Source organism: Perognathus longimembris, chromosome 5 (genome assembly GCF_023159225.1).
Source record: "Perognathus longimembris pacificus isolate PPM17 chromosome 5, ASM2315922v1, whole genome shotgun sequence".
NCBI classification, from domain to species: Eukaryota; Metazoa; Chordata; class Mammalia; order Rodentia; family Heteromyidae; genus Perognathus; species Perognathus longimembris.
In genome coordinates, this window is record NC_063165.1 from 6,131,404 (window position 1) to 6,158,431 (window position 27,028).

Here is a 27,028-nt window from a genome sequence, read left to right on the forward strand (position 1 = left end):
TCCCATTTGTACACCCAAGTTACCGTCTGCTCCGGAGATGAGATTATAGCTATTAGATCTGTGCCGGTGGCTCACATCTATACTCCTAACAACTCAAGAGGCTGAGATCTGAGGAGCGTGGTTCAAAGGCAGCCTCGTCAGGAACACCAGTGAGACGCTTATCTCCAGCTCACCAGCAAAAAGCTGAAAGTGGAACTATGTCTAAAGCACAGAAAGAGCAATAAGAACTAAGTGGGAGCTTCTTGGCCCTGAGTTCAAGCCTCGGTGCTGGCACAATAAAAGAGGAGAAGAGAAGAAAAAAGATTGTGGGTATTGTCTAGGGTTGTACAGTATTATCCACTTGAGCCGTGAAGAATTACCAGAGGATTTGGGGGCAGGAAAGATTTTAATGGCCATTTGGGATTATTTCGTGGAGAATCTAGTGAATCGCTAAATCCTACCCCATCCCTTCACTGAAAAAGACCTAAAATGACCTAAATATACCCTGCCGTTCACAAAGACACGAACAAATGCAGGCCTAGGCATGGCCAACTTATATTATCCCTCAAGAATGTGTCTTACATCTCCAAAGGGAACGTATTACCTCTTTGTAGTATAATTGAACACCTTATAAATAATGTATATTGTGCAGACAAAAGACAATAAAATTGGGGAATTACCTCTTACAAACCCTCTGAACTTTAAATATTTCTATTCATCTCAAGTAAATGATCCCAGCGCTGGTCTACAAAGCGTGTGAAATTTCAGTTCCCGTTGAACTAACTCCTTTCTCCTATCTCCATTGACTCTTGCATGAAGAATAAAGATGGAATAAAGGACAAGCTACAAAAATAATCTGAGCAGCATCATACAGTAAAGGCGCTTTCCAATACTTGGGTCTGAAGTCAGCCTGTCTGGCTTTGGAACGGTAGCTCTCTCCCTTTGTGGCTCTGGACATTTTAGTTTCCTGAGGCCTCAGTTTTCTTCTTTAAAATGGGGGTAGAAATCGTATGGAAATCAGATGTGTTAATCTTCAGAAGCTATTTAGTGTGTGTGGGGGGGGGAGGTCAACAGTGATAAGTACTATATAATTAACAACCTCTCTGTTAATCCCCTTGTTGATGGCAAACTTTTATCTATTGTGTGTTTATTCTTTCCTCATTTTCTTTTTAAAGAGGAAGGCTGTTACGCTATTCAAGATTGTTAGTTTGGTAATTGAAATAAATGGGTCATCCTTTTCTTCTTTTTAGATATAAAGTATGATCATTAGAGGAAGAGGGAATACTTTTCCTCATATTCTATATCGTTTTTGAGTGTAACCCCTTACTTTGGGTTGTAAAACTTACATTTGTCCATGTTTATAATAAGAAACAATGTTGGAGGCTGGAATGTAGCTCAGTAGCAACATGCTTGCCTAGCAGGCACTCAACTCTAGGCTCAATCCACAGTACCAGAAAGGAAAGAAAAGTCAAAAAGGAATGAAGAAGGGAAAGAAGGAAGGGGGAGAGAGGGAGGAAGGAAGGAAGGAAGGAAGGAAGGAAGGAAGGAAGGAAGGAAGGAAGGAAGGAAGAAAAGATGTTATATATATTTGTTGTATAACACACAGATATTAGAATTCAATTTTATGTATAGATATTTGAATTTATTTTAAAGTAAGTGATCTGGCTATTGAAATGTATGTGATATACCCAGAATCCTTGGAAACATTTAGGGAAATCTTAAGTCTAAGGAAATACCCCCAGTTCATCTAAAATCCCAAGTATAGGACCATGGAAAAGAACAGATGGCTGAAGCCATTATATTGAAAGTTCTGGCCAGAAATTTTATCATCTGGATTTTTGGAAGGGAAAATGTAGAAACTATTATTATCTTCTTCTCCAATAGTCATGAAATGTCAAAACCTGGAGAGATTTTGGTTATTCTTGATACCAGCACCAAATAGAGAAAATATTGCAATATAAAAGCCAGCAATGGGTAATTTATATTAAGGAGACAGAGAAGCCATTCAAGCAAAGATGAATTTAAATAAACACACATAGTTAGCCTGGAGAGTTAAGGTTTGCTGGATCTGATTACATTTTTACTCTAATTAAAGTAATAAGTGAGGGTAACCATTCAGTCAATACCAAGTTATAAATTGATAGGCCAATACCAACTTATAACTAGAGAAGAGCACTTCAAGTTTGAGCTGTGTATTAGAATTAAAGTTAATTTGCCCATCAAAGGAAATGTCTAGCCTTGTATCTATCCTAACACAGATGTTGCTGTGATCATAGATCCCTACTATAGGCATTTCTGAACTATCTGCTTCCCCAAGCTTCTAGTCCAGACCACAACACGGACCAAGTACTACCTAAAGGTCTACTGAGTGGGTAAAAGAACTGTGAACTTACCTGGGAGATGGCATCTATAATAATTTATCAAGGAAATAAGGATTGTTTGGGATGCAATGCATCCTTTTCAGCACATGAAACTTCTGTGCTTTCCAGGACATATAACCAACTAACAAAAAAAAAAAAAAAAAAGCAACTCTTCTCAAAGTTCTCTTCTTTACTCAGATAAAGAGAAAAACAATGATTTAGTTGGATATGGGTTGGATATGCTGGGCTCAGTTATGAACTCAAACTCTTACCAACGTCAATGGTTAAGACCACAAATATTGATTTATTTCTCACGTTATTTGCCTGCTATACCTGCTATACCCATACCCATGTCAAGACACTGTCAACTTCATGGCGGGAAAACAAGTAAAAGATACCGGTTGCGTGCTGGTGAGCCACAGGCAAACACAGAATACTCAATCCAACCACCCACTGAGCTCAGTGTGGCTTCTAGTGAGAAGGTGACAAACCTCCTTTCCACATGTTCTTAGGGATAATATTGTAGTTCGTAGTAAAGAATTGTTTAGGACACATGTTTTCTCTCATATGTGGAAGTTAGATCTAAAATATAAACATATGAAAAAATATACAAGGTCCTATGCTTATTTACATAGTCAAGATCAAACCAACTAAAGTATGGTACATACAGGTGTGAATTTCCATGGTCTAACCACTATGAACGATTAACTGACAATATAACCAAATAAATACCGGGAAGCTGAAAATGTCTGAGAGTGGTGGAGTTTAAGGAGAGGCAGTGGATAAGTAGAGAGAGGAACGGTGGGGAAATACAGCCATAATACTAACCATCTAAATGTGAAAATGAAACTAGGAAACTTGAGGGTGGGAGTAACAGTGATCAGGATACATTATACTCATAAATTGACACGTGGAATTGAAATCCCTCTGTACAACTATTTAAATATAGCAAAAAAATGTAAAGAAGATTTGTTTAACAGACAAACATTCTACATGTTTGGCAACCAAAGTACAATGTGGCCAAATATGATTTCTTAAATGATTTATTACCCGCGGTAGGGAGCATGACAATAAAAACCATGTCTACATAGTCTTTTTCTAGTAAGTTTTGGAGGGAGTAATTTTTCCTTTCCCTGTCATCTTTTTTTTTAAAGCACACAATTAACATGTAAACATGTACTTGGTACCTGGTATGTGTGGAATATTTTTCTAAGGGCTCCACAGGCATCAACCTACATAATCGTTCAAATAATAAGCCTATAAGGAATACCATCATCACCATTAATCTTTGGAGGAACATAAAGACATTCTTCCCCATGGGGAAGTGAGAGGAAGAAGCCACAGGTAAGTTAGGTCCCTTGTGCAAGGAAGTGCCTGAGCTGGGACTTCAAAACCCTGTAGCCAAGCTCCCAAGTTCACATTCACAATCCTCACTCTAGACAGTCTGGCCCATGAGCTTAAATGCTGCAATTGCTCTTGTGTGTTTGCTCGCTAGAATTGTGACTGATATGGAGAATAGGTTGAATAAATCTTTCTGGAATGAGTAAAAAGCTCATCCTCAATGGTATGACATGGTGGACGTTTGCAATAACACTCCCCACCTCACCCTCGGTCTCTGCCTTCTAATAATGCTCCTTTGGGATTTTCCTGCCAAGGCCGTACCTGGGGGCAGGGAAAGACATCCAACTTTCCTTTTAATATTTTTGCAATTAAGTGCATCATAGATGACAAAACTAGTCATGTCTTGACTCTTTAGCCATGTCTCTCCAGCACGATGGGTAACCTAAACTTCAGGAAAATGCCCCTGTCTTTGGCAGCACTGGTGGAAGTTATGCAGGACAGAAGGTGGGGGTGGCATCTTCCCCAGACCTGGGGCCCCAGCACCACAAAGAAAGTCAGAAGCCAGCAGCCCGCCCATCCTGGGGGATTGTGGTGTTTGAACGTTTGCCGCCTGCCTATGGTGGTTTGTAATTGCTGGGTTCATTGTGAGCGGTTGGTCTCGCGGGTGAATTTCCTCAACCAACAAGAAAAGAAAAGGGTAAGGGCGGGCAAGGAGGTGTTTATGTTTTCAGCTCTGGCCAGTTGCTGGAAACCTAAAACAACAGTTAGTGCAGATGGAAGGGTGCACGATTATGACGTTGACTACAATGGAAACCCAAAACTCTCCTTGCCAAGGCGTGCTCAGCACCCAGCTGGCAATCACTCGCATGTAATGTAGCTGCCGCCCCACAATGAACACACCTGGGCTCCCCTTTGGAAAGGGGCAGAGAGGAACAATACCACGCAAGTCCTGCCGGACCAGCGAGCAGGTGAGTTCGGCATGGAAAAAGCAAGGTAAGTGATCCCTTTTACCATTGTTTCTTTCTGGTGGACAAAGAACTAAGAAAAGAGGTGAGCCAGGCATTTAACACTCCTTCAGGGCCTTGATGTGATTGCAAGGAAGAGGCAGAAACAAATCCACTCCAATCTGCAGTGACTACAGCCCATCGGCGTACATGATTCTCCTTGCCTGTCTGTGTAAATCAACCCCCAAATGGCGCTAAGCTATGCATGTATGCACAAACCTCACATTGACAGAGATTACCAGATAATGAAGTGTTTGGTGAATTAAATGAAAATGACCTGATTAAATTTGAGCCCAGATCAACAGGGAAAGATTCTTTACAGGTACCCCATATAATATCTTGGAGATGCTAAAACCAAAAAAAGAAAATCATTCTCTCTCTAAAATTCAAAGTTCATGATGTATATCTTGTGATTTTTTTGTACTCATTCTTTCTACCCTTCCCTCGTTATATCACAGAGGCCCATCATGAGTAGAGATGAATTTGAACTTCATTGACACTTAATGAGCAGCTCCTAAGTTAGTCTACAGACCATATTGTGCTGGGTCTATTAGAGCCCAGGGATAGGATTGGAAGCTCAATTCCATCTCTTACTTTACATTTCCACGGGAATTTCTAAAAAAGAATGCAGTGAAAGGTACGCCTTTCCCAGGAAGGTAAAACAGTTGTGTTGTGTGACCCTATGTTTTCATGTGGGGACAGAACTCTAAAAGGCAGTTGTTGAGTTCTTGAGTAAGTGAAAAGAAAAGATCTATCTCTTCTTTGTGTAGGATTAAACATCAGTGACAGCCAATAGCTATATCAGTGGTGTATGTGTGTGTAAGAGAGAGAGAGAGAGAGAGAGAGAGAGAGAGAGAGAGAGAGAGAGAGAGAGAGATTTCCTCCTAATAAGACACCATTGAATCAACTATCTGTTCTAGGTCTGTGCTTTGTGTAGCATGGTCAGGAATGGAGAACACTGAATGTATTGAGGTTTGACAATACGTATGTACCAACCCAAGACAGTGTAAAAAGTGAAATTTATATCCTGGATTCAAGGAAGGGCTGGGGGGATGCAGATCTGAAGGTGGGGAGGATTTGTACCTTTATAGTCTTTGAGTCAGCTGTAATATAAAGGGATTAGTGTCCTAGAGGAAAAACGCCTTATTTCTTCATTTCTTTTCAACTAATATGAAGATATAACTCTAGATTTGTTCCTAAGTACACACTACTATGTACAGCTGAACTAAATGCAGCAACTCTTGGGAAAATAATTTTTCTGGGTAGTCCTTCTCATAAAAAGAACAAAGTAAATCAATAATAAGAAAGAGGATAGCAAATGCTTATCAGGTAGTAAATAATATCTTAACCTTGTTGTACTCTGAATGAACAATTGTTTTGAGGGTCTCAAGGCAAACATATGACTCTAACCCAAGACAGCTAAAGACAAGAGCTGGGTCTTGGCCACATTTACTTCAAGTCATTCTACCCATCATTGATAACAGAAAGGAGTCTGTCACAAAGAAGTTATTCGCACAGCTACTCATCCAGGAGCTGGGTGGAACACACAAAAAGAAGTCTCCCAATTTTATAAACAGTTATTTTGGACACAAAGACATCATTGGATCTAATAACAAAAGCCAGTCGGTTTTTTTATTGTGGCAAAATAGAGATAATATTTACTATTTTAACAATTTGCAAGCAGCTAATGCAATGGCATTAGTACAGTCACGGTGTGGTAGAACATTGAACACCTCTATCTTCAAGAGAAGTTTTCATCTTCCTAACGTTTTCTCCTCTTTCCTTTTCTCTGCAATGTCCTCTCTCTCTCTCTCTCTCTCTCTCTCTCTCTCTCTCTCTCTCTCTCTCTCTCTCTCTCTCTCTCTCTCTCTCTCTCCTACTCTCTTCATACCTACATCCCCACCGTGGCATTAAGCTCTCTTCGCATTGCTAATTGACTGACGACAGCTCTATGCTAATGTTTTCTGTATCATCTCTAGCCTTCCTCCACAGAAACATTTGCCCCAATAATGCAGTATGGCACACCTCCAAACGGTAGGGCTTAAAATGCTGTACTACTGCTCATTTCTCTAGAGAAAGGCAAGCGGTGTCATTGGGTTTGGCTCATCCATTTTTCTGGGTTGGGTTGGGGCTTGCTAAGTGTCTAATAGCTGACTGTCTATTAACTGAATTGGGGTTGGCCTCACCTTCTCAATGCACCTGCCTAGGGATCGTGTAAAGTGCAATCAATTTTCCATCCCAGGTCTCTGCCAGCATCCAGTGTTTGTCCATCTCATTAGCCAAAACAAGTCATTGGTGAACCTGAGGGCTAGAGTGGGAAGGGACCAAAATTATGGAGCAAAAACTGTTTCCATAAGAACAATATATCATAGTTTCACTGCCTTTCATGACCACTGCCAGTTTCTTTAGTCAATGGGCTTGGGTCTATAGCTGATGTATTGTGAACTTGGGCACACCTTTCTCTAGACCAAAGAGTCCCACCCATTCATCCCTCTGCACATCCATCCATCCATCTACCCACCCATTCATCCCTCCACGCATTCATCCATCCATCCATCCATCTATGGGTTTCTACATTGTAATCACCTAAGGACCAAAATAGAATCGCAAGACCCTGCTATTCACCAAATAATCAGAGATGTCATGGCCAGATCACTTCTGCAAAAACTCCCAATTTTATCCCTTGCCTAAGTCAAAACTTGATGGCTTCCTACCATATAGAATAAAAGAACATCCCTCAAGCTGACCTTCAAGGCCCTACTTTACTTGGCAGAAGTTTAAATTTTAGAGCCCAGTCCTTTGTTAGCATCCTTCATCAACTCTTCTTTTCTTTCTCTGCTAGACAGGGATTCTCGCTATCTCCCAAGCAGGCTATGTTTATTTCCGATCCACAACTTGTGTCAGAGCTTGGACCTATTTTCATCACACCCATTGTCCTTTCGTCTTGCAAAAAAAAATGTATTTACTTAACATGCACAAAATGAAATGTTTATGTATTTCAAGGTCCAGCTCAAGAGCCTCTGCTATATTGTGGCTGTAGGTCTCTCAGGCACAACACCTTTCTGACTCGGGTACCGTGTGCTGGCAAGCCCATGGTCTCGGGTTACTTTAGTGAGATAGACACCGAGCGTCAGGACCAGGGTGAGGCCTCAAAAGGGTCGTTTCGGAAAGCATTCACCTGTAGGGTCATATAAGGCCAAATACACATGGACAGTTCATGCTCCTTCATTTCTTCATCCCAAACAGCCTCACTCCCCTCACTTCACCCCGGGTATACTTATCCTTTGATATTTGCTATCCGTTTAATTCTTATGCAAATGGCTTTTAACACTGTGAACCTCCTTTGGAGTATGGACAAGGTATGGTGTACTAAGTGTTAGGAAATAATTACTCAGTGTACTCAGAGAAATCCACACAGTTGTAGGAAATTTTGCATGTCCCTAATAGGTGGTAAAGCTTGAGGAATAAAAGAGAAGAGACAGACAATGTGGGGACAAGAGGGAGATGAATAATTCTACTTGATATAAGACAAGTCAGCCTATGTGAATGATACTGAAAGGATTAAGGGAAAGCAAAAGTGCTATGATGTTGAGCATATTGGGGCAATCTGCACATGGAATATCTAAAATCATGAGTCTGAGAAGATAGAAACTCAAATGTAAATTTACATAGATGAGAGATAAGCAAGATGGCTTTTGAAGCCAGAGTTTGGGATGAAGATAAGACTGCATACATCCATGCATCCATGCATACAAACATACACACACACACACACACACACACACACACACACACACACACACACATATATATACATCATAATAGCCATAGTCAAGTTGGAGGGGCAAAAATAAAAAGTCCATTTATCGTGGAAATATTATGATTTTAAAAGAAGTGAGAACCAGGTGCCAATAACTCATGCCTGTAATCTTAGCTGAGATCTTAGCTAACCTGGGTAGAAAAACCCATGAGAATCATATCTTCAATCAATCAGTAAAAAGCCAGAAGTGGAGGCTCAAGGGGTACATGCATGCCAGCCTTGAGCAAAAATAAACCACAAAGGAACAGCACCCAGGTCCTGAGTCTAAGCCCCAGTCAGGGCCCAAAAATTAAATAAATTAAATTTTAAAAAAATAGTGAAGTTCACACCATCAGAAAATAGGATGGTGGTTACTAGGAGGTGGAGGTGAAGATGAAGGGAGGAAATGGGAAATTGTTAACGAATAGAAATTGCTAACAGATAATAGATGAGTAGCCGGATCTAGAGGTCCCCTAAACTACATAGTCTCTATAGTTAACAATCCTGTATCGCACATTGAAAAATGGGACAGAGCACTTGGTTCTATGTTCACAGTATCTCCAGGACTATAAAATAATAAGGAAAAGGTTAATTTATTATAAAGGTAGATCGCATGTTAACTATTCTCACTGCAATAGTATATACACATTCGATCTCCACAACTTGTAGGCTCCAGTGACAAGGTCCTGTGGCCGGCGGCTCCCAGCCAGCTCTGGATGCTTGCAGCTGTCTCCTAGTGGCTGTCATGAAGTTGCTCTACCACAGGGACATGCCTCCACTTCTTTTAACTGCTTGGAGGAGGTAAAAGCTTGAGAAGGAGATGAAATCAGACACAAACAGGGACCAGATCTTCTTTCCTGCCCTCCTCCCAGAAATCCAGCCAGTTTCTCAACTGGCAACAAGAAGGGGAAAGAATTCAAAGAGGAGGAAATTAAAACACACAGTACACACTTTGAAGTATCAATATTTCGTTTCTCAGTAGCGCTGATTCTTTTTCCTTTTTTTTGTTGTTGACATTTTGAGGTTGTGGAACAATTTTCGCCTACATCTGTAGGACTAGATGATAGACAACAGTGAGCTGAAAAATTAAATTAGAACGATTGTATCACCAGCCATTAAGGTTATTTTCTGCTCCTGTTGCCTTCTGTACCTTTATGGTGCGTGGCAAGGGCAAATATTGAAATTCACACATTGGATATTTCCATATTGAAATTTCAACGCAGCACTCTTCCTTCAGTTCATTCAAAACCTTTTTGCATAGTTGAAAACAGCACCCCACGGAAAAGGACAGTATTGTGCTTTAGTTTCTACCTAGTCATATGGAAGCGTGTTCATTTGCCTATTTTCCTGCCCACAAGAAAAGAAGTAACAACTGCAATAAAAGTCCAAGGTTCACCAGGCACCAGTGGCTCATGCCTGTAACCCTAGCTACTTTGGAGGCTCCATCGAGGATTGAGACATCTGAGGTTCAAGGTTCAAAGCCAACCCAGGCAGAAAAGTCTGTGAAACTCTTATCTCCAATGAACAGCCAAACAAAACAGAAGTGGAGTGGTGGCGCAAGTGGTAGTGTGCTTGCCTTAAGCAAGACCAGCTCAGGGACAGCGCCCAGGCTCTGAGTTCAAACCCTGGTCTCAACACACACACAAAAAAAAAACAAAGTTCAAAGTTCCCCAAACTAAGTGCTCTGATTGAGCCTGAGACACCGACCACCACGTGTGACCTATACAAAAGTTATCAAATATTCTAGTTAACCAATGTGAATTCTAGCTTCTGAAACTCCAAAGGATTTCAAATTCCTCCTTTCCCTTGGCCTTCCCTGTGTGAGTCCCATGCTAAAATCCACTTCAAGGTTGGAGCCATGGGCTGGAAAGTTCAACACTAACTCAGAATCATGTCTATCCCTTGACCATACCTCAAATGCTAACCATCTCTTCCACTCAGAGAAGGGTTGGTTTACATTTTCCAGTTCTGCTGCCCTGTGGTTTCCAAATAACCTGGGGAAGAGCAGGGCCAAAACTCTGTTGGGAGAACTGATTCTATACAAGCTTCCCTGGCCCCGGGGCAGCGCTCCAACCATCCAGCTGCATCTTGAGAGAGAGAAGAGGCCAAGTTCCTGGGTGCCTGTGAAAACGGAGCCTCTGGCTCCTTGGAAGGTTCGCCGCTCTAAGTGGGAACAGTAGAAGGGTGAGACCTTCTTTTGAAGTGGAGATCAGAGCGTGACATCTGAGGGACCAAGGCTGGGGAGTGGAGGCAGGGCCTTCATGGGGAAGGCAGTCATGGAAGACTTCCAGGGCCACCTGCAATGCAGGCTTCCATGTCAACACATGGTGTGCGCCTGGAAGAATTCAAGGGTACATGTGTGTTTCCAAATCGTAAACTAGGTGAAAATTGTACGTCTGGATGGTCCAGGAGGAAAAAAAAAAAAAGTAATCCTTCTGTTTGTACCCAGCTGACCACCCGCTACACAGCACAAGGGAGCCTGTCTGCATCGAGTGTCACACCCCAAACTGTAGTCTTAACCCCAACTCAACACTCGGGATGAGGAGGCGAAGACGATTCAAGACGACGCTACTTTGGAGGACATAAACTGTGCCTTTTGAAGGCTGTTTTGAAACATCCAGGACTTAAAAAAAAAAAAAACTTAATACAAGTAAACAAGATGGAAAACTTAGATGCTTTGGGAGACTCTCAAGAAAAGGGAGAAAAGGGAGGAGAGAGAGAGACAGAGAGAGAGAGAGATCTCGAAGAATGTAAGCAAGTTCCCTCAGAGGAGTCCTGTGACATTAGTGTGTACCGGAGTCATGTAGGAATACGGATTCTGACTCCATAGGCCTGGGATGGAGTCCAGCACTCGGATTCTGAGCAAGTTCCCAGGTGATGTCAGATTTTCTGGCTCACATTCCCCATGTACAGCAGCTAAGCAATCTCAACTCTTCTGTTTGAAATAATTGCTATTATATCTTTGAAGATTATGCCTTTGATGAACTGATTTCAAGACACACTCTCTCTCTCTCTATCTATCTATCTCTATCTCTATCTCTCTTTCTCTCCTGCTCCTTTCCTCTCTGAGTCCTATCTTCCCACCGACCAATGCATCTACATCTAGGAGATGTTAAAACAAGTGGCAGGTCATGCCTACAATCTTAGCTAGTCAGGAAGCTAAGATCACGATTCAAAACCAGCCTGGGCAGACAAATCAGAGAGACTCTTATTTCCAATTAACCAGCAAAAAGAAAGAAGTGGAGGTGTGGCTCAAGTGGTGGAATGCCAGCCTTGAGTGAAAAGCTAAGCAAGAGTTCCAGTGCCAGTACTAACGTGCGCGCACGCATATGCACACACACACACACACACACACACACACACAGCCTGTATCAACTAACATTTTATAGCAGCAATTTCAATTGTGTTTCTACCTACAGAAGAGAGAGACTTGTACAGGGGAAACTGGATCCCATGAAATAACGTCATAAGGATTCAGAGGGGAAGACCCCTAACGAGTGGGCTTGCTCTGCTCTCCCATGACTCCAAACCCTCGGATTCGCTAAGTGCTGATTATGTTGATTCATTGAAGCTTTGGTGTCTGTGGCTCAGCTTCACAGTCAACTCATCAACATATAACACGGAAGTTTCCAGTTAGCTCCTGTACTGGAAAACAAAGATTTAGACACCAGCCAGACTGCAAGCTACACAGAGATAATTTGGCGGTGTAGGCCTCAAGGGATTTTGGACAACATCCAACTTGGAGAATCCATTGTGGCCTCTATTTTTCTGGCCCCCAAAATCTGTTTGATCCTATTCATATGGAATTTGCAGACAGCAACCAACTAACCATATAATGAAAATGTTGACCAGAGAGTGTTTTAATGAGATTGGACTGCACACAGAGCTCTATGCATTAATTATAGTGTTATGAAACTACTCATCTTTCAACCTCTGCTGGTATTTTTATAGGGCCATTAAAAAAGGCACCCGAGCCTCTTCCCCACCCCATCCTCAGGAGTGTCATGTTCAAGCTGTTGCCAATCCGGGTGAGGATGAAAAGTACCATCCAATTCGTTGGCAATGCCACAGTCCGCTGCGGCCGCTTGGGTACATTTCCCAAGCCCACATCCCGAGATCTGAGTCACTGACAGGAACGAGGAGAGAGGGTGTGGCCAGCGCATGAACTTCAGGAGTCCCAAGCAGTTCGGGTTCAAATGGGATTAACTATTTCTCCAGGCAGTTCTCTGATGACAGACCTGTCTGTTGGTCTTGGGCTCCGGGAGGAAGGGGAAGGGTCAAGTTCATCAGCAGCTGGTTGAGGAGTCATTACTTACTGTCGTGACTTGGACATGGCCCAGAAAAGTCCCAACTGCTGTCCCCACTGAACTGTCAAGTTTGGCTTCAGCCGTTCTGTCAGTGAAGCAGTTAAGGCAGCTCAGGGCCAGCGCTGGGCTCTGCCCTCTGCCTCCCGGTGCCCTCTCCAAACCCCAGCCCTGGCAGTGGCTACCCAAGAGTCGAAGCAAGACACCGCCATGCTGATCTGTCCTCCTCCCGAGGCCCCACTGGGAGAGACACAAATCCGGCACAACTAAGCCGGCATGGAGTTGCGAAGCACGCAGGCAGCTCGCCAATGCGTTCAGCCCCTCCCTGCCTACATCTGGACACCTAAGGCTAAAAGCATGTGGGAGTTTCTAAAGTGAAATATCCCAAGGATTAATCCGCATTGCCACTTGAATTTCTCAGCCGTTAGGAAGTCTGAGTCGACTCTGAGAAGGCAGCTGCAAGGACCGTTCTCAGCTTCTAGAATCTTCCAGGGATGAGTAAATACCAGAAGGAAAGAACCGAACTTGCCCCCCACCCCCAATGGGGCTTTTGCTCCAACCGGACCTTGTCAGGGACACAACATAAACTATGCCAATAAGAGATTGAGAAGTAATATGACATGTACGTGTGTAGGTATGAATAAGCTTCATAAAAGAAATACAGGCGTGCTGACTGTGTTCAATGCGAGCCATGCAGACAGCTGGGCACGTGAAGTGTTCAGTAGTCTAGGAGAAAACAGCCATTGAGTTTCAATTCCTGCCTTGGTCAAAACAGGAGTGAGTTAAAAAAAAAATAAAATTGGAGGTTAGTCCTTTTTAAAAAAAAAACAAAAAACCCTGTGCTATTGAAAGTGAGAGCAGGGGTCTCCTGCGTGTGGAATTAATGAGGTAAGGACAAGCTGAAGAATTTGTCGAGCTTTCAGATTTCTCAGGATGTCCTTTCTGGGTGCTGCCTGGAATTCAGGGTGACATTTAGAAATCTAGAGTGGCTCAAGTTTCCGGGGGGCGGGGGGGGGGCCTTCAAACTTCTAGCACACAGGAAGGGTGGGGGTATGCAAATCAGGATGAAATGAAGAAAACATTTAATGAGAGCTGAGCACTGGAGGCTACTCAGGAGGCTGAGATCTGAGGATTGAGGTTTGAAGCCAGTTCAGGCAAAAACGTTTTCTTTTTTAAAAAAAGGCTATGAGACTCCTATCTCCAATTAATCATCAAAAAGTCAGAAGGGGAGCTAAGGCACGAGTGGTAGAGTGCCAGCCTTAAGTGAAAAAAATGAAGGGACAATGCCCAAGCCCTGAGTTCAAGCCTCAGTACCAGCACATACACACACACACACACACACACACACACACACACACACAGAGAGAGAGAGAGAGAGAGAGAAAAGAAAAAGAAAACCAAATAAAAGGAATTAATGAGAGAAGTGACTCTTCCTCTTGAAACGAATGAAAGAATGTGGTTTATTTGTGGGCAGGAAAACCAAGGGATGGGGAAAGATAAGTAAATACATGTGAATGGGATAGTTCACTCACATCAAAATGACCCTACTTTATTCGTGCACCTCCAGACAGGCATGGCTTCCGAAGGCTGAGGAGGGGGTGTATAATATTCCCGTGAGGCTGCTAGGAAAGAGCAGGCTCTGTGGCTTCTTCGGTGGCTATTGTGAAGTCTTAATGGATTCCAAGTGTAGTTTTACTCTGGGTGTGAATGTGAGGTGCAGTGGAGAAAAGCAGCAGCGCTTGAGGACAGGAAATAAACTGTTCTGCTGACTAGCCAGGCTTTGTCCCCAAAGACAGCGGCTCTCCCATCTTTGCATTCTTTAGGCTTTCCCCGAGGTGAGTGTAAGCGGTATATATAAGTGTAAGAGTGGGTGGAAACGAGTACCAGGATTTGATCTCATCTACTAAACCTATCAGTGAAGGGGGAATAAAGCCATACCATTTTGTCTTTCAATTGTCTTTCAATTGTTTCAAGATTAAAACACATTTTTCCCCCAAGCTTCAAAACACCAGTAAGTTTGTAACCTCGTTTTAAAGATCAGCCTCTCAACCAAAGCTTGGCTTTGATTTCCTTCTGGGATTCTTTTTATTTCTCTTATGCCAATACAGCCTTCACCAAAAAAAAAAAAAAAAAAAAAAAAAAAGCTGATACCCAGCATTTTAAATGACAGCAGCCACAATGCTTAATGCCAACATTAAATTCCTAGTGAATAAGCAGCAATGAAAACTTTATCAAAATAATTAGTAGTGCCCCAAACCACAAATAACAATGGGAGCCCAGCTGTATCAAATCATCAAGAAGCACTGAGATATAATAAGAGACTGAGTCATTTTTTTTTCCTTTCTTACCTTACCTCTCTTGTTAAGTCCTACTCAATTATTTTCTTACACACTCTGAGGGAGAGCAGGTGGAGGGAAGAAAGTAAAAAAAAAAAAAAAAAAAAAAATTACCATCACTAAAGTCACGTGATTGGCAGGAGCCAATGAGGATGGAGTAGAGAAAGGGGAACAGTTAAATTTGTAATTTGGGTTGTGTGAAAACTTCTTTGGGCCTCATAAACAACCACAGAACCACAAGTTGGGCGGCCTGGCAGTGTCAGAAGTCTGAGCCCGCCCGGCATAGTGGTCATTAGACAGGACGAATCACACTGAATGCAAAACCACAGGGTTTCGCAGAGTGGTAAGCGTTCTCTACCCACAGCCAAGGCGGCGCCTTCTTTTTTTTTTTTTTTTTTTAATCTTTAACAATTTGAATATTTGTTTTCACCAAGGTACATTTTTCATGGGGCTCCAGGAGTCCCAGAGGTGTTGAGCCAGGCGGGGCAGAGAAGACAGAGAGAGCCACCATGAGAGATAGAGTGAAAATAGTGACCTTTCTTGGTTTTTCACTCTGAAGGTTCGAGAAATTCTTGAAATCCCCGCCTTCCGAAGAGCATACATTTTCAGAAGGAAGCGATGGCTTCAGACAGCATATTTGAGTCATTTCCTTCATATGCTCCATGCTTCATGAGAGGTGAGTACATGCCGGTTTTTTTCATACCTACTTCTGCTGGGTCCTGTGTTAGAAGGACGTGGAACTGTACAGAGCCTGGGTGCAGACAGATCTGGGTGTCTGCCGCTTCCCTGTGGGTTTCGAGGGAGGAATTCAAATGGAGGCATGTGTTTACCAGGCTATTGGATTACTCATTCATCAGGTGACACCTCTTCAGAAATGTTTTAATAAATGCTGCATTAAGCTGCTGTTGGAGAGTGTTGTTGGTGGGTGAGAATTGTGTTGAGGGTAAATGCCTAGTGCTATTCTTGTTTCAAGTTCTGGAGATTAGAAAGCTTGCTGTGAGAAGTGCCCTGGGTTTTTATTGTACGTTTGGCTGGCTTCTTGCTTGGAACGACTCTGAATTATCCTGGGCTCAGCACATTGTGTGGCCTAAGCATCCAGCCTGCCCTAGGGCTTAGCAGGCACACGGGGAAGCCGGGCAGAAGGGCTCTGTGGGCTCTGACGGGCACCGTGTGGAGACTGCAAAGCCGTGGTGGCCACTTGACTTGCTCCCAGCGGCAGAGAACAGGAGCTGGGCTGTTGCTCAGGTTAAAATGATCCGAAGCGACTGTGGTTTCCTTGTGGCCTCATTTGCTAGGAAGCATCTTCCAAAGAGCAAGCAAGCCAGTTGTTGCCTCCAAAGTCGTGCTCTCAACCAGATCAACAAAGACATTTCCTAAGTCAACTGTCCCACGAGCTAACATTCATCCGATTGCAGACTTTTGACTAGCACTGTGGTGGGCAGAAGTTCCTGCTTTTATTTGCAAGCCGCCTCTTGAAATGTGCAAGGCTGGGATGGAGCCCTGAGTGTGTGTGTGTGTGAGAGAGAGAGATGTGTGTGTAAAAGTGGGCCCTGCTGCCACCAACCAAAACAATGACATTAAAAAAAAAAAATGTCACGCGGGCACGGCTGAGTGTGAAAGCACGCACCCTAAGGCATGTCGTCGGCAGAGTGACGGTTTGGCAGAATGGAGCGATGGCGCGGGATGGGAAGGGGGAATAATTAATGTTCTGGCACACCCCAGCAGTATCTGTGACTCATTATTATTCATAAAGCCAAGCGAGCAGGGGAACGCACAAGGGTTGCCAGCCGATTTGTCGCAACAAATGCTCTTGTGAGTGCCACTCAGTGTCTAAGCTTCCGGCCCCCTGTGATTTAAAACAACAAAAACTTGACAAAGATGCGTGTGTGTGTGTGTGTGTGTGTGTGTGTGTGTGTGTGTGTGTGTGTTGGGGAACCACTTAGCAGAGAAAGCATGTCATTCACTGATCACAAGCTTCCAGGGTTCCCTGGCTCTTAGTGGAAGGAGTCCGGTGGAGCTGAACCAGGTGGATGGTTCCAGTACAGGGTGCTTCACACATCTTGTGTGTGTGTGTTGGGTGCAGCAGAAACGCCCGCCGGGGTGAAAAACTTCAAAGCGCGAGCTCGCTCGCTGCATTTCCTCTGAGCTGCTCGCAAGGAGAGGAAGCCCCGTGTGGAGGGTCAAAGCCACAGCCTGGCTGTCTTCCCTCGGCTGTCAGTCAGTCCTCTGCTCGCAATGTGTATTGTTCCCCCCGTGATCAAGCAGAAAGGCAGATGGAGGAAATTCGGGAACGTTTCATTGAGTTAGATCTCAGCTTGGGGGGGGGGGGGAGGGACGGGACTGGCCTTCAACGCCATCCCTCCTAGCTCAGTAACAAAGAGAGTGAGAGACACAGTGATGGTGGTGGAGAGCCAAGGAAATAGGGGGTGCCCGGCCCCAGCCGATCACCCACACTGCTGAGCACTCTGCAGAGAAGACTTCCCGTCGGAAGGTCTCACTCGGGCCCCTGAGCCAAGGGAATTTGCCTGGGGTGGCAAGGGGAGCTCTCCCCAAGTCCATTCTAGGATATGGCGACTCGTGTCGGAGGCCAGAGGAGAGCTTGACAACTTCCTGGTTCATTTCATCAGGGGGGGATTCATCAACACGAGGGTTCAAACAGCCCTCGCACGCATCCCAGGAGGCAAGACGCTATTCTAGAAACGTGTGTGCCCTCCCTCGGGAGGGAGCGAGCCCCCAGCCCCCTCCCCCATTGTCCCAGGTCACCACCGCTGCCGCCCATGATTTACGGCACGGGACGTCCCCTCTGCGAGCCGCCCCGCCACATCTTGTTTTCCTCCTGGGATGGCCCTTTATCAGTCTGTGCAATTCCCACCGACGGAAACCCGAAACGCGTTTTTAGCCAGATAGCCATGTGGAAATGGGGGGGGGGGGGGGGGTAGGGAGTCGGGGAGGTGTGGAGCCCAGTCAACTATTGTTCCCTTCCTCCCCGTGTCGTGTCAGAGACACTGGCATGCAAAAGAAATGTGGTCTACCACAGAGAAAGAAGTCTGGTTCAGTCTCCCCCACGCCCGAGTTCTCATTTGCGACACTCTTAAAGAAGATGAAAAGGTTCCCCGGCGATTCTTTAGCATCGTGGCACGTGGTGAGCCATAGAACACTTCTTGCAGAAACCCGACTTGGGCCCCCTCACAAAGGTGTGGGGAAGAAGCCAAGAGCACTGGACTGGTGTGTCCCATGCATGCATAGCTTTGCAAAGCGCCTCAGGTCCCCTGGCTCTTAGAAGTGGCTTAGTGGTCTAGGCAAAGCCTGAATGGCAAGATGCCTGGGTTCCTAGAATCACAGGTAGAAATCTCAGCGACGTTGTTGGGTGTTGGTTGTCTCAGTGGCTTGGGTTTCTTCACCACAGGTATTCTGCCCTGACACCCCCGTCAAAAAAATAATAATAATAATAAAAGGGCATTGCAGAATGCAGAGCTGAAGGGATGAGTGTCCTGTGCTTTTCTGGAAACACTATTTTGTGGCCGTTTTTTAAGACAGTTTTTTTTAGTAAGAGCTTTCTCTGTCTAGACTGAAGGCTTAAGTCCCAGAAAATCATTGATTAAACTGAAGGGTGGCTGGGTGTCACTGGCTCCTGCCTATAATGCTAGACACTGAGGAGGCTGAGATCTGAGGACCATGGTTCAAAGCCAGCCAGCGCAGGATCCCTAAGACTCTAATCTCCATGAACCACCAAAAAGTCAGAGGTAGAACTGTGGCTCAGGTGGTACAGTGACAGCCTTGAGTAAAAAAGCCAAGGGACGGCACTCATGCCCTGAGTTCAAGCCTCAGTACTGGCAAACACAAAACAAACAAACAAAAAAACCTGGAGGGTCTCTTTGACCATGTGAAATCTATGTTCATCTGCATGAGCCGACATAATAAAATACCACAGATTTGCTGAAACAGCATAAGTTAATTTCCCCTGGGCTGGCGGTTGTCCCATTTCAGGCTGTGTCTTAGTCTCTCCTTGTAAGGACACTCATTGTAGTGTATTGCAACTAACACCTCAGGCTGCCCGAAGGGCCTCCGATTTAGCCCCCTGTTGTCACTGTATTTGATTTTGGTGCCCTGAGTATTGTATCTATGTCTGTCTGCATTAGGGAAGGGTAGGGAAAGGGAAGATTAACATGGTGAGCCAAAGGGTAAGAGGCAAACCAAAGCAACAGCAATACTTACAAGACAAGGTGTTGTAAACTAAGTGTACAGCTCTGGGGAGGGGGGAGGAAAAGGGGGAGGAAAATGAGGGAGGAGGTAACACGTTGGACAAGAAATGTGCTCACTACCTAACGTATGTAACTGGAACCCATCTGTACTGCACCTTGACAAAAAAAAAAAAAGAAAGAAAAGATTGTATCTCCAAATACAGTCACACTCTGAGTAGCCATCAGAGTTGAGATTTTAATATACGAATTTAAGGGCCACAGTATAGCTCTTGCACAGTATATCTACTGGTCCCGTCTCTCCTGGCCCATTTAGGTTCCCTTTGTGAGATGGAGATTCATATCTAAAACAACACACACATTTTGAAACTATTTTTTTTAAAGGCGTTAAAATAATACTTGCCTAAATTCGCACCCCCCCTGCCCTTTGCCTTTCCTGCACGGCAGGAAGCGTTTGAGACTGAACAAAAAGGCAATTTCAAGATGTTTGAACTCAAGGCCATGCAGGAGAACTTATGGCTGGTGCTTAACCATTTGAGCCATGCCTCTAGCCCTGCCTTTCGCTGGTTATTTTGCACATGGGAAACCATGAGCTATCCGGCAGCCCTGTTGGCATTCACTCTGCCTACAAAGAGGGCAGAACATGTTAAGAGGCCTGCATGCAACTTTACAAGTTTAGCTTATAAATACAGAACATCACTGGTAAGACATGCAGCTGGACATACAAGAAGTACAGAGATGTTTCTGCTTGTTGAGCATTCTGGTATAGCTTTGTTTACTAGAAAGTTCTTTTTTTTTTAAATGTTTTTTGTGCCAATCCTGGGGCTTGAACTCAGGGCCTGAGTGCTGTCTGTGAACTTCTTTTTGCTCAAGATTAGCACTCTACCACTTGAGCCATAGCCCTACTTCTGGATTTTTTTAAAAAATAGTTTATTGGCTATCAGAGTTTTATGGACTTTCCTGCCTAGGCTGGCTTCAAACCACTATCCTCAGCCTCTTGAGAAGCTAGGATTATGGGCCCACACCCAGCCTATAAGATTCTTTTTAAGGAAGAAGCCATTTTGCCCATTGAGCCTTAGTGAGGTTTAACACATGGGTCTTTGAGTTTGACAACTTCTTCACATCTTGGTGACATTTGTCATTCTGTCCTCTGTCAAAGGCAGCTTTGGCTTTTGGTCTTCTGGGGGGGGAGGGGGAGGGGAAAGAAGGCCCACACAGGAAACTCGTGCAAATTTTCAGTTTCTCAGGTAACTTCCCAGTGATCTAGATGAGTCAACAAATAAATTTGTCTCATTCCAGTTCTGCAAAAGGGGCTAATAATGTCCTAGACAAACTTGCCTCTCAATTACCAAGTTCCTGTTCAAAAATCTTTGAAGGCCCCAGACAGAGGTGCCAGAAAAAGGCATCGCAAACCTTCATAGCTTTACAAAACATGAAAGAAGTTTTTCACAGTATTTTATTTTTGATCGAAAAACACCATCCTACCATTTCACACGTGGGAGACATTTTCCAATCATCTCTATTTTGTTTGTCTAATTCTCATTCTTTAGAGAAATCATAGAAGACACACCCTGCTATAGCAGACAGTAATATCTGCCAAAGCACTTGTCTTATAACTCTTGTTCTTGGCCTTCCATCCCTCTTCCTTCTGTACCATCAATGTCTGTTTTTAGCCTTTTGGGTATGTACAAGAGGCTTCAAGCCAAATCAAGGTAGTGTATCTTCAGTGGGCTTTGGTGTGTATATGTACGTGTGTGTGTGTGTGTGTGTGTATGAGAGAGAGAGAGAGAGGAGAGAAAGAGAGAGAGGGAGAGAGAGAGAGAGTCCTAGGGCTTGAACCCAGGTCCTGGACACTGTGTCTGAGCTTTTTTGCTCAAGTCTAGTACTCTACCACTTGAGCCACAGCTCCATGTCCAGCTTTTTTGCTGGTGAATTGGAAATAAGCTGTCTTCAACCATGATTTCCAGACCTCAGCCTGCTGAATAACTAGGAATATAGTTGTGAGCCACCAGGGTCTGACAAGGGGACTATTTTGTATTCCCTTGAAATATGATCATTGTGGTGCCCGTAAGTGGTAGGGAAGCAGCTTTCCCTTTGAGATCTTGGTAGACTTGAGACCTGATCAAGGAGTAAGGAACGAAACATGAGACGGCTTTTAAACATGACAGGGCCCCAACCTCCCGTTGCCACTGACATTCTGGACGAGCAAGCTCACACAAGTTCCATAGTCACTCCCTCCCTTAGCTTTCAGAACCTTCTCTCTCCTCTCCTCGTTTCCCCTGCCCCTTCAATCCGCTCGTTACCACCACTCGGTGCCAGGACGGCTGAGGCAAGAGATGTGAATGCCGCACCCAGAGCCGATGGAGATTACAACCAAAAGACTGCGAAGCTCTTGCTCAGGTTTATCAGTGAGAACTCTGCCTGGCTACGTGGAGAGGGAAATCTGACCACAGTGTCTGACACGAAACGGGGCTGTCGAAGCCATCCGGAGCCAGTAGCCACGAACTGGTATGGAGGAACACAGGATGCTCCTGAGTTCTGGTTCCACCAGGCTGAGCCACAGCCAAGATGGCCCTGCACCAGATCTGCCCAGGCCAGAAAGAGATGGGAGGCCTCCTCCCCTTCTCTTTGTGGACCTGGCCTCCATTCAGGAAGAGAAGCTTCCATATCTTGGAGGCCAGAAGCGTGTCACATGCCTCTGGCTGGAATCTCCCACGGATGATGGAGCTGTCATTCCGCAGGCTGTAGAGGGGATGACTGATGAGGGGAAGGAGGTAGGAAAGGGGTGGGGTGAGGCCAGGGTGACATGGAATAGGAGTGGCAATGTTTGCTATGCCAATGAGGCTTGAGAAATACAATTGTCCCTCTCTCTGGGCATCTTCAGCTTCATTCATTCATTCATCCATTCACTCAGTGACTACAGATGGAAAATAATTGGGAGAGGGGGGAATTGGATGTCTGTACTAAAGCTGTGTAAACATTCTTTTTCTTGTCATGATTCCTTACACTGTACAGTAAAACCAAGTACTTCCATGGTGTTGGGTATTACAAATAATCTAGAAATGACCTACAGTACCTAGGAGGAGGTGCACAGGTTTTATGTAGATCCTGCAGTTTTGTATAAGGGAGCTAATCTAGGGACCCTCCCACAGGATACCTAGGGGTAAGGACTGGATTCTTCCTGAGTCCTTCTTCAATGTTGCAGGTAGATGTTGTGGAGGATGTTAATTTTGGATTCACTGGAAGTAGGACATGATAGGCTAGGGTAGTGAGATGACTCTTGACTTCAGAGAACAAAGTCGTACTAATTTTCAATGCCAAAGCCCAGAACCACCAAAGAAAAGCAGCCAGCCCTGCATCCCCGGAAATGGTCTTCATATCAGAGCCATTACACCTGGCCAGGAGCTGCTATGTCTCTCAAGCAGATAGAAAGCATGGCCCTTCCTCTTCCTCACTCTTCCAAACTCTCCAAACCTCATCAACATAACACCCTAAGTTTGTTGCACTATTGTAAATCTTTCTCACAGATATTCGGCTTGTGCTTGAATTACCTCTCATGTGTGCTTTCTTCTCTTTCCCTTCTCCTCCTTTTCCTTCTTTCTTTTTTTCTTTGTTCTCGTTTGTTTGTTTTTAGTCTCAGAGATGGAAATCCAAGGCCCCACACATGCTGGTCAAATCCTCTACCACTGAGCTATGTCGTCAGTCTTCTCGTTTCTTGAATGAGATAGTCTTTTAAATGTTCCTCCTGCAGAGAGGGGATGATAAGACTAAAAGAGGAGTTGAATGTGATGGAAGTATATTATCTTCATGTACAGGAGCAAGAAACCTCATATTGTGTACAATTTAACATACACCAATTAAAAAAAAAACAAGATCCTTCTTAAACTTGCCTGGAGATGTTTTATCATTCCTAGAAATATGAAAATCTGATAGCCCCCACACAGCGGCCCCTCTATCTGGGAGACACCACACCTTGTATTTCTTGCCACAAGTTGCAGATTATTTTTGCTCTGTAATTACTGGCCCTGTCTACTTCCTGAGTCTAGATGCAAATCTCTCCCCCAGAGAGAGTCAATGCTTCATTTAAAGAAAAAGAGGAAAGGAAAGAAGGTCCTTATTCAGGCCTTCCCATGAAATAACATCAGCCTTTCATTTGTGCGGCCGTGAGGCTGGTGTTCATGTAGAGAATTGTTCGCTTTGTGTGCTCTCCTCCTCAGAGGTCTATGTTTGGATGGACTTGATCTCATACAGTGAGTTCCCCAGACATTGTAGAAGACCCCAGCAGTAAGGCTGCCAAAAACTAACAGCTTGATTTCCTACTTGGGCTTGCTCAATGGCTCTGCTCTTCTTAGGACCTAACTCTCTTCTCTGTAAAACACGAAGCCATATTAAACTGATTCCAAACCGCAACTCAAACAGATCAAGTCTCAAAACCATGCCTGCTGGGAGAGAGAGGTTGGAAGTTCTCACCTGGCAAGGTTCTTGCTTGCCCTTTCTTATAGGTCACCCGGCTATTGCTCTGGTCCTTGGGTGTCCTCTGAGGACAGTGACTGCCCAGAAGAAGTTGTTCTGGCCTTAAATGGAAAATAAGCTGGCTCGATCTGAGCAATAAACCAGTATCAACCGGGAGCCATGTTATAAAGCAGCCTGTGTCTTCCCCACTCCTGGAAGATTTTTGGTCTTGATGGCACTTACATTCTTCTGAAATGCATAGGATTTTAAGGAAAAGGGGAGGCTTCCTGATTAGATGCTGAAGAAAAATCTAGAAAATGTTGCAATAATTGACTTGCCTGGTAGGGGTATGCTAAACAAATGAGTAAATAGATGTGTGAACCTGTAACCCATTGTGGGCCACGCCATACCACAGTCACAGAGTGGATAATGTTTTTAGGAGATAAAAATAATAGCTGGATGCCAGTGGCTACTCAAGAGCCTGGTATGTGAGGATCCAGTTCAAAGCCAGCCTGGGAAGACAAAACCAGAGACTCTTCAGGGAAGCAGCAAAAGGCCGAAATGGAGGCATGACTGAAGTGGTAGAGCAACAGACTTGAGCAAAAAAAAAAAAAAAAAGCTAAGGGGCAGCATCAGTACCAGATCAAAATGAAATAAGAAAGAAGGAAAGAAACAAACAGAAAGAGAAAAGTCAAAGCCATCCGTTGCTCAGTGAAGGACTACGTTTCTTCTCCTATGCAAATTCTATAATGTATAAAGCCTTGGAGTTGTTGTTTTTTAATAACATCATCAAAATGTGCAAAAGAGAATGCAGGTTAAGTAACTGGCACTGGCTTGGGACACCCATCTTCTAGCAGCAGGCTTAACACTAGCCACAGTATGTAGAGCCTTCTGGAACGGCTTGTTTTGCACTTTGAACTCCTGGGTGCATCAGGCCCCCCCTCCCTGCTCACCTTCTGTGGGGGGCCCTCTGTGTGGTTTCCCTCCATCTCCCTATGCATCCCAGCTGAACTCCACAGTCACCCGCCCTGGGAGAACGTAACTTGTAAAATCGGAACCTGCACACGTGTATAAAGGCCATGCCTAGGCCTGGAGGAGCTCTAGCGAAGACGAGAGTGCTCACATCCCTTAGCAATTCCGGTCTCTTTGCTCACTCTCCTGCCTACATGGCAGGAATGGGTGAAAGCAATATTATGTGGGCTCAGATTCAAGCTACTTATATTGAATGCGCTATTTTCAAAGATCAGAAAAGTCGGTGCCCTCACAAAAACCCTAGAGGGGACGAACAATGGAACATTACCAACCTTTAATAAATATTAGGGCTCCACAGGTGCAGGGTCATAGAAAGATGCCCACCAGGAAAATTATATTTACCTGTCAACCATCCTATATCCTTACTTCTTTCTCACTTTGCAAAAAAAAAAAAACCCTGCCTCCCATCTGCTTTGCCTAAGTTCTGTTCAAAACAAAGAAATAATTGTGTCACCGAAGTCAATGAATATTTAATACCAAAAAAACTATTATAATAAACTATGAGACCTGACCCCATACAATGACGTTTTATAAGTCTTAGAGATGTATACGTGTGTGTGTGCACGTGCATGTGTACACAATCATTCTATATAGTCTCATTTGGCAATTTGAAATCATATAACTATTTGTACATGTTACATATTGCCTACATATACACATATGATGTACATATTTTATATTACCAAATGTATATGTTGCACATTACTATAACCACACATTTTTTCAAACTTCTGGAAAGAGACCAGAATGTTTGGCTCAAGCAATTTTAAAAAAAACTCTCCACCTTAGGATTTTCCAAGAGATTCACTTGTTCAAGTCCCACACATATGGCCAATGCACGAATCAGAACCAAACACCAGGTCTACTTGGACTTGTATCCCAGTGTTTTGCAGGCAGGCACTGGACTGCTAAGACTGATTTTCGTTTGAGAGTGGAAACAATCATCAGGCATCAGTAATCATCATTGTCTCTGATGATTAGACACCAAAGCCCTTTGCAGCTTTAGTGACCCAGAATGGGAGAACTTTAAGAGAACAGTGACCACTGCTCCTTCAACCCTGAAGACCTTTGGTAGGACACAGCGGGAGAAATCCCATAAACCACAGGCAACTAAGGAACAGGCCATCCTGAAGAGAGACTGGGAAGAAAATTCTCCCCTGTTAATTTCAGAATGTGGTCCCCAGTTCCCAGAACCAGGCACCCTTGAAGAAAGTAAGAGTCTGCTTCTCCCACCACCATTGCAGAAGCTACTTCATGCTCCTTAGCAGGTGTTTGAGCTGTCTGACAGGTGTTATAGCTGGCACAGCAACACAGAGTGTCGATTGAGCACATACCCCGTGTAAGATAATGGCACAGTGTCACTGTGTTCCTCTCCTTCCTTCATTCAACCCTTCACTCATCGGTCAGCTGGTATTCTCAAAATAATTCCCATCTGTGGAGGAAAAGTGTGGCGGGCAGAAGTCAGGCCTAGCCTGAGGTTGGCCTGCTGGGAAACGAAGGGGCAATGAAGAGTCCAAATGATGCCCAGCCCACAGTCCTCTGCAGAGGGGACAGGTGCATGCTGGGTATCGGGTAGACTTACGAGGGAGCCGAGCCTTACAGAACCGAAGGTTTGATGAGGCTCTGCAGCGGTGTGGACACCGTGGGATGGCTTGATGTTGTCAGGCCGGCCTTCAGATCCCTACCCCTGCCTACTCAGCTAATGCATACAGCCCCTCTCCATTAGAGCTGCTTTCTTGAAGGGTACATGCTCCTCTAAGCTCAACTTCCCATCTCAACTGCCCTTTCTCAGGATTCTAGAGCACAAACCATTGCTGAGTCTCCTCTCCCAACAGCCAGCAAGTGCTTTCGTCTGGCAGTCTCGAGATCCATGAGGTGTTAAGAGTAGGATGACACCATGAAGCGCTTCCCATGCAAAACGGACCACATGCCGGCTCCCAGGCTGCACCAGGCTGACCTTGTCTTTGCATGACCTTGAGGGGAAGCACAGCCTTACATTTTGTGCCCCACATGTTTCTTGAGTCCCTAGTCCAGGTCCTACGACCCACACATAGAAGGACCTTCAGAGTAACCCAGACAGCCATGGTGGCTGGAATTGCTGAGAAGTGACCCTGACCTTGGCCGTGACCTTAGCCAAGGTTTGTAGTGAGGCAGTTACAAAGCTGTTCAGGTCGCTGTGGGCACAGTCAAGATTAAACGTCAACACAGAAGCAGTGGACTTG

General features: G+C 44.5%; 1 protein-coding gene across 3 annotated transcripts in view; it reads left to right on the forward strand.

Moving 5' to 3' along the window:
• The first annotated feature begins 15,341 nt into the window (after positions 1 to 15,341).
• Positions 15,342 to 27,028, forward strand: part of Runx1 (RUNX family transcription factor 1) — a 217,008-nt gene continuing 205,321 nt past the window's right edge. For 2 of the 3 annotated variants that reach the window (XM_048346253.1, XM_048346257.1), the window contains exons 1-2: positions 15,342 to 15,466; positions 15,683 to 15,799. In XM_048346253.1, the coding sequence (XP_048202210.1) occupies positions 15,742 to 15,799 (58 nt within the window). In that variant the 5' untranslated portion in view covers positions 15,342 to 15,466; positions 15,683 to 15,741. Of the gene's footprint in view, positions 15,467 to 15,580; positions 15,800 to 27,028 lie in introns of all 3 variants that reach the window. The other variant, XM_048346255.1, reaches the window with a different exon arrangement.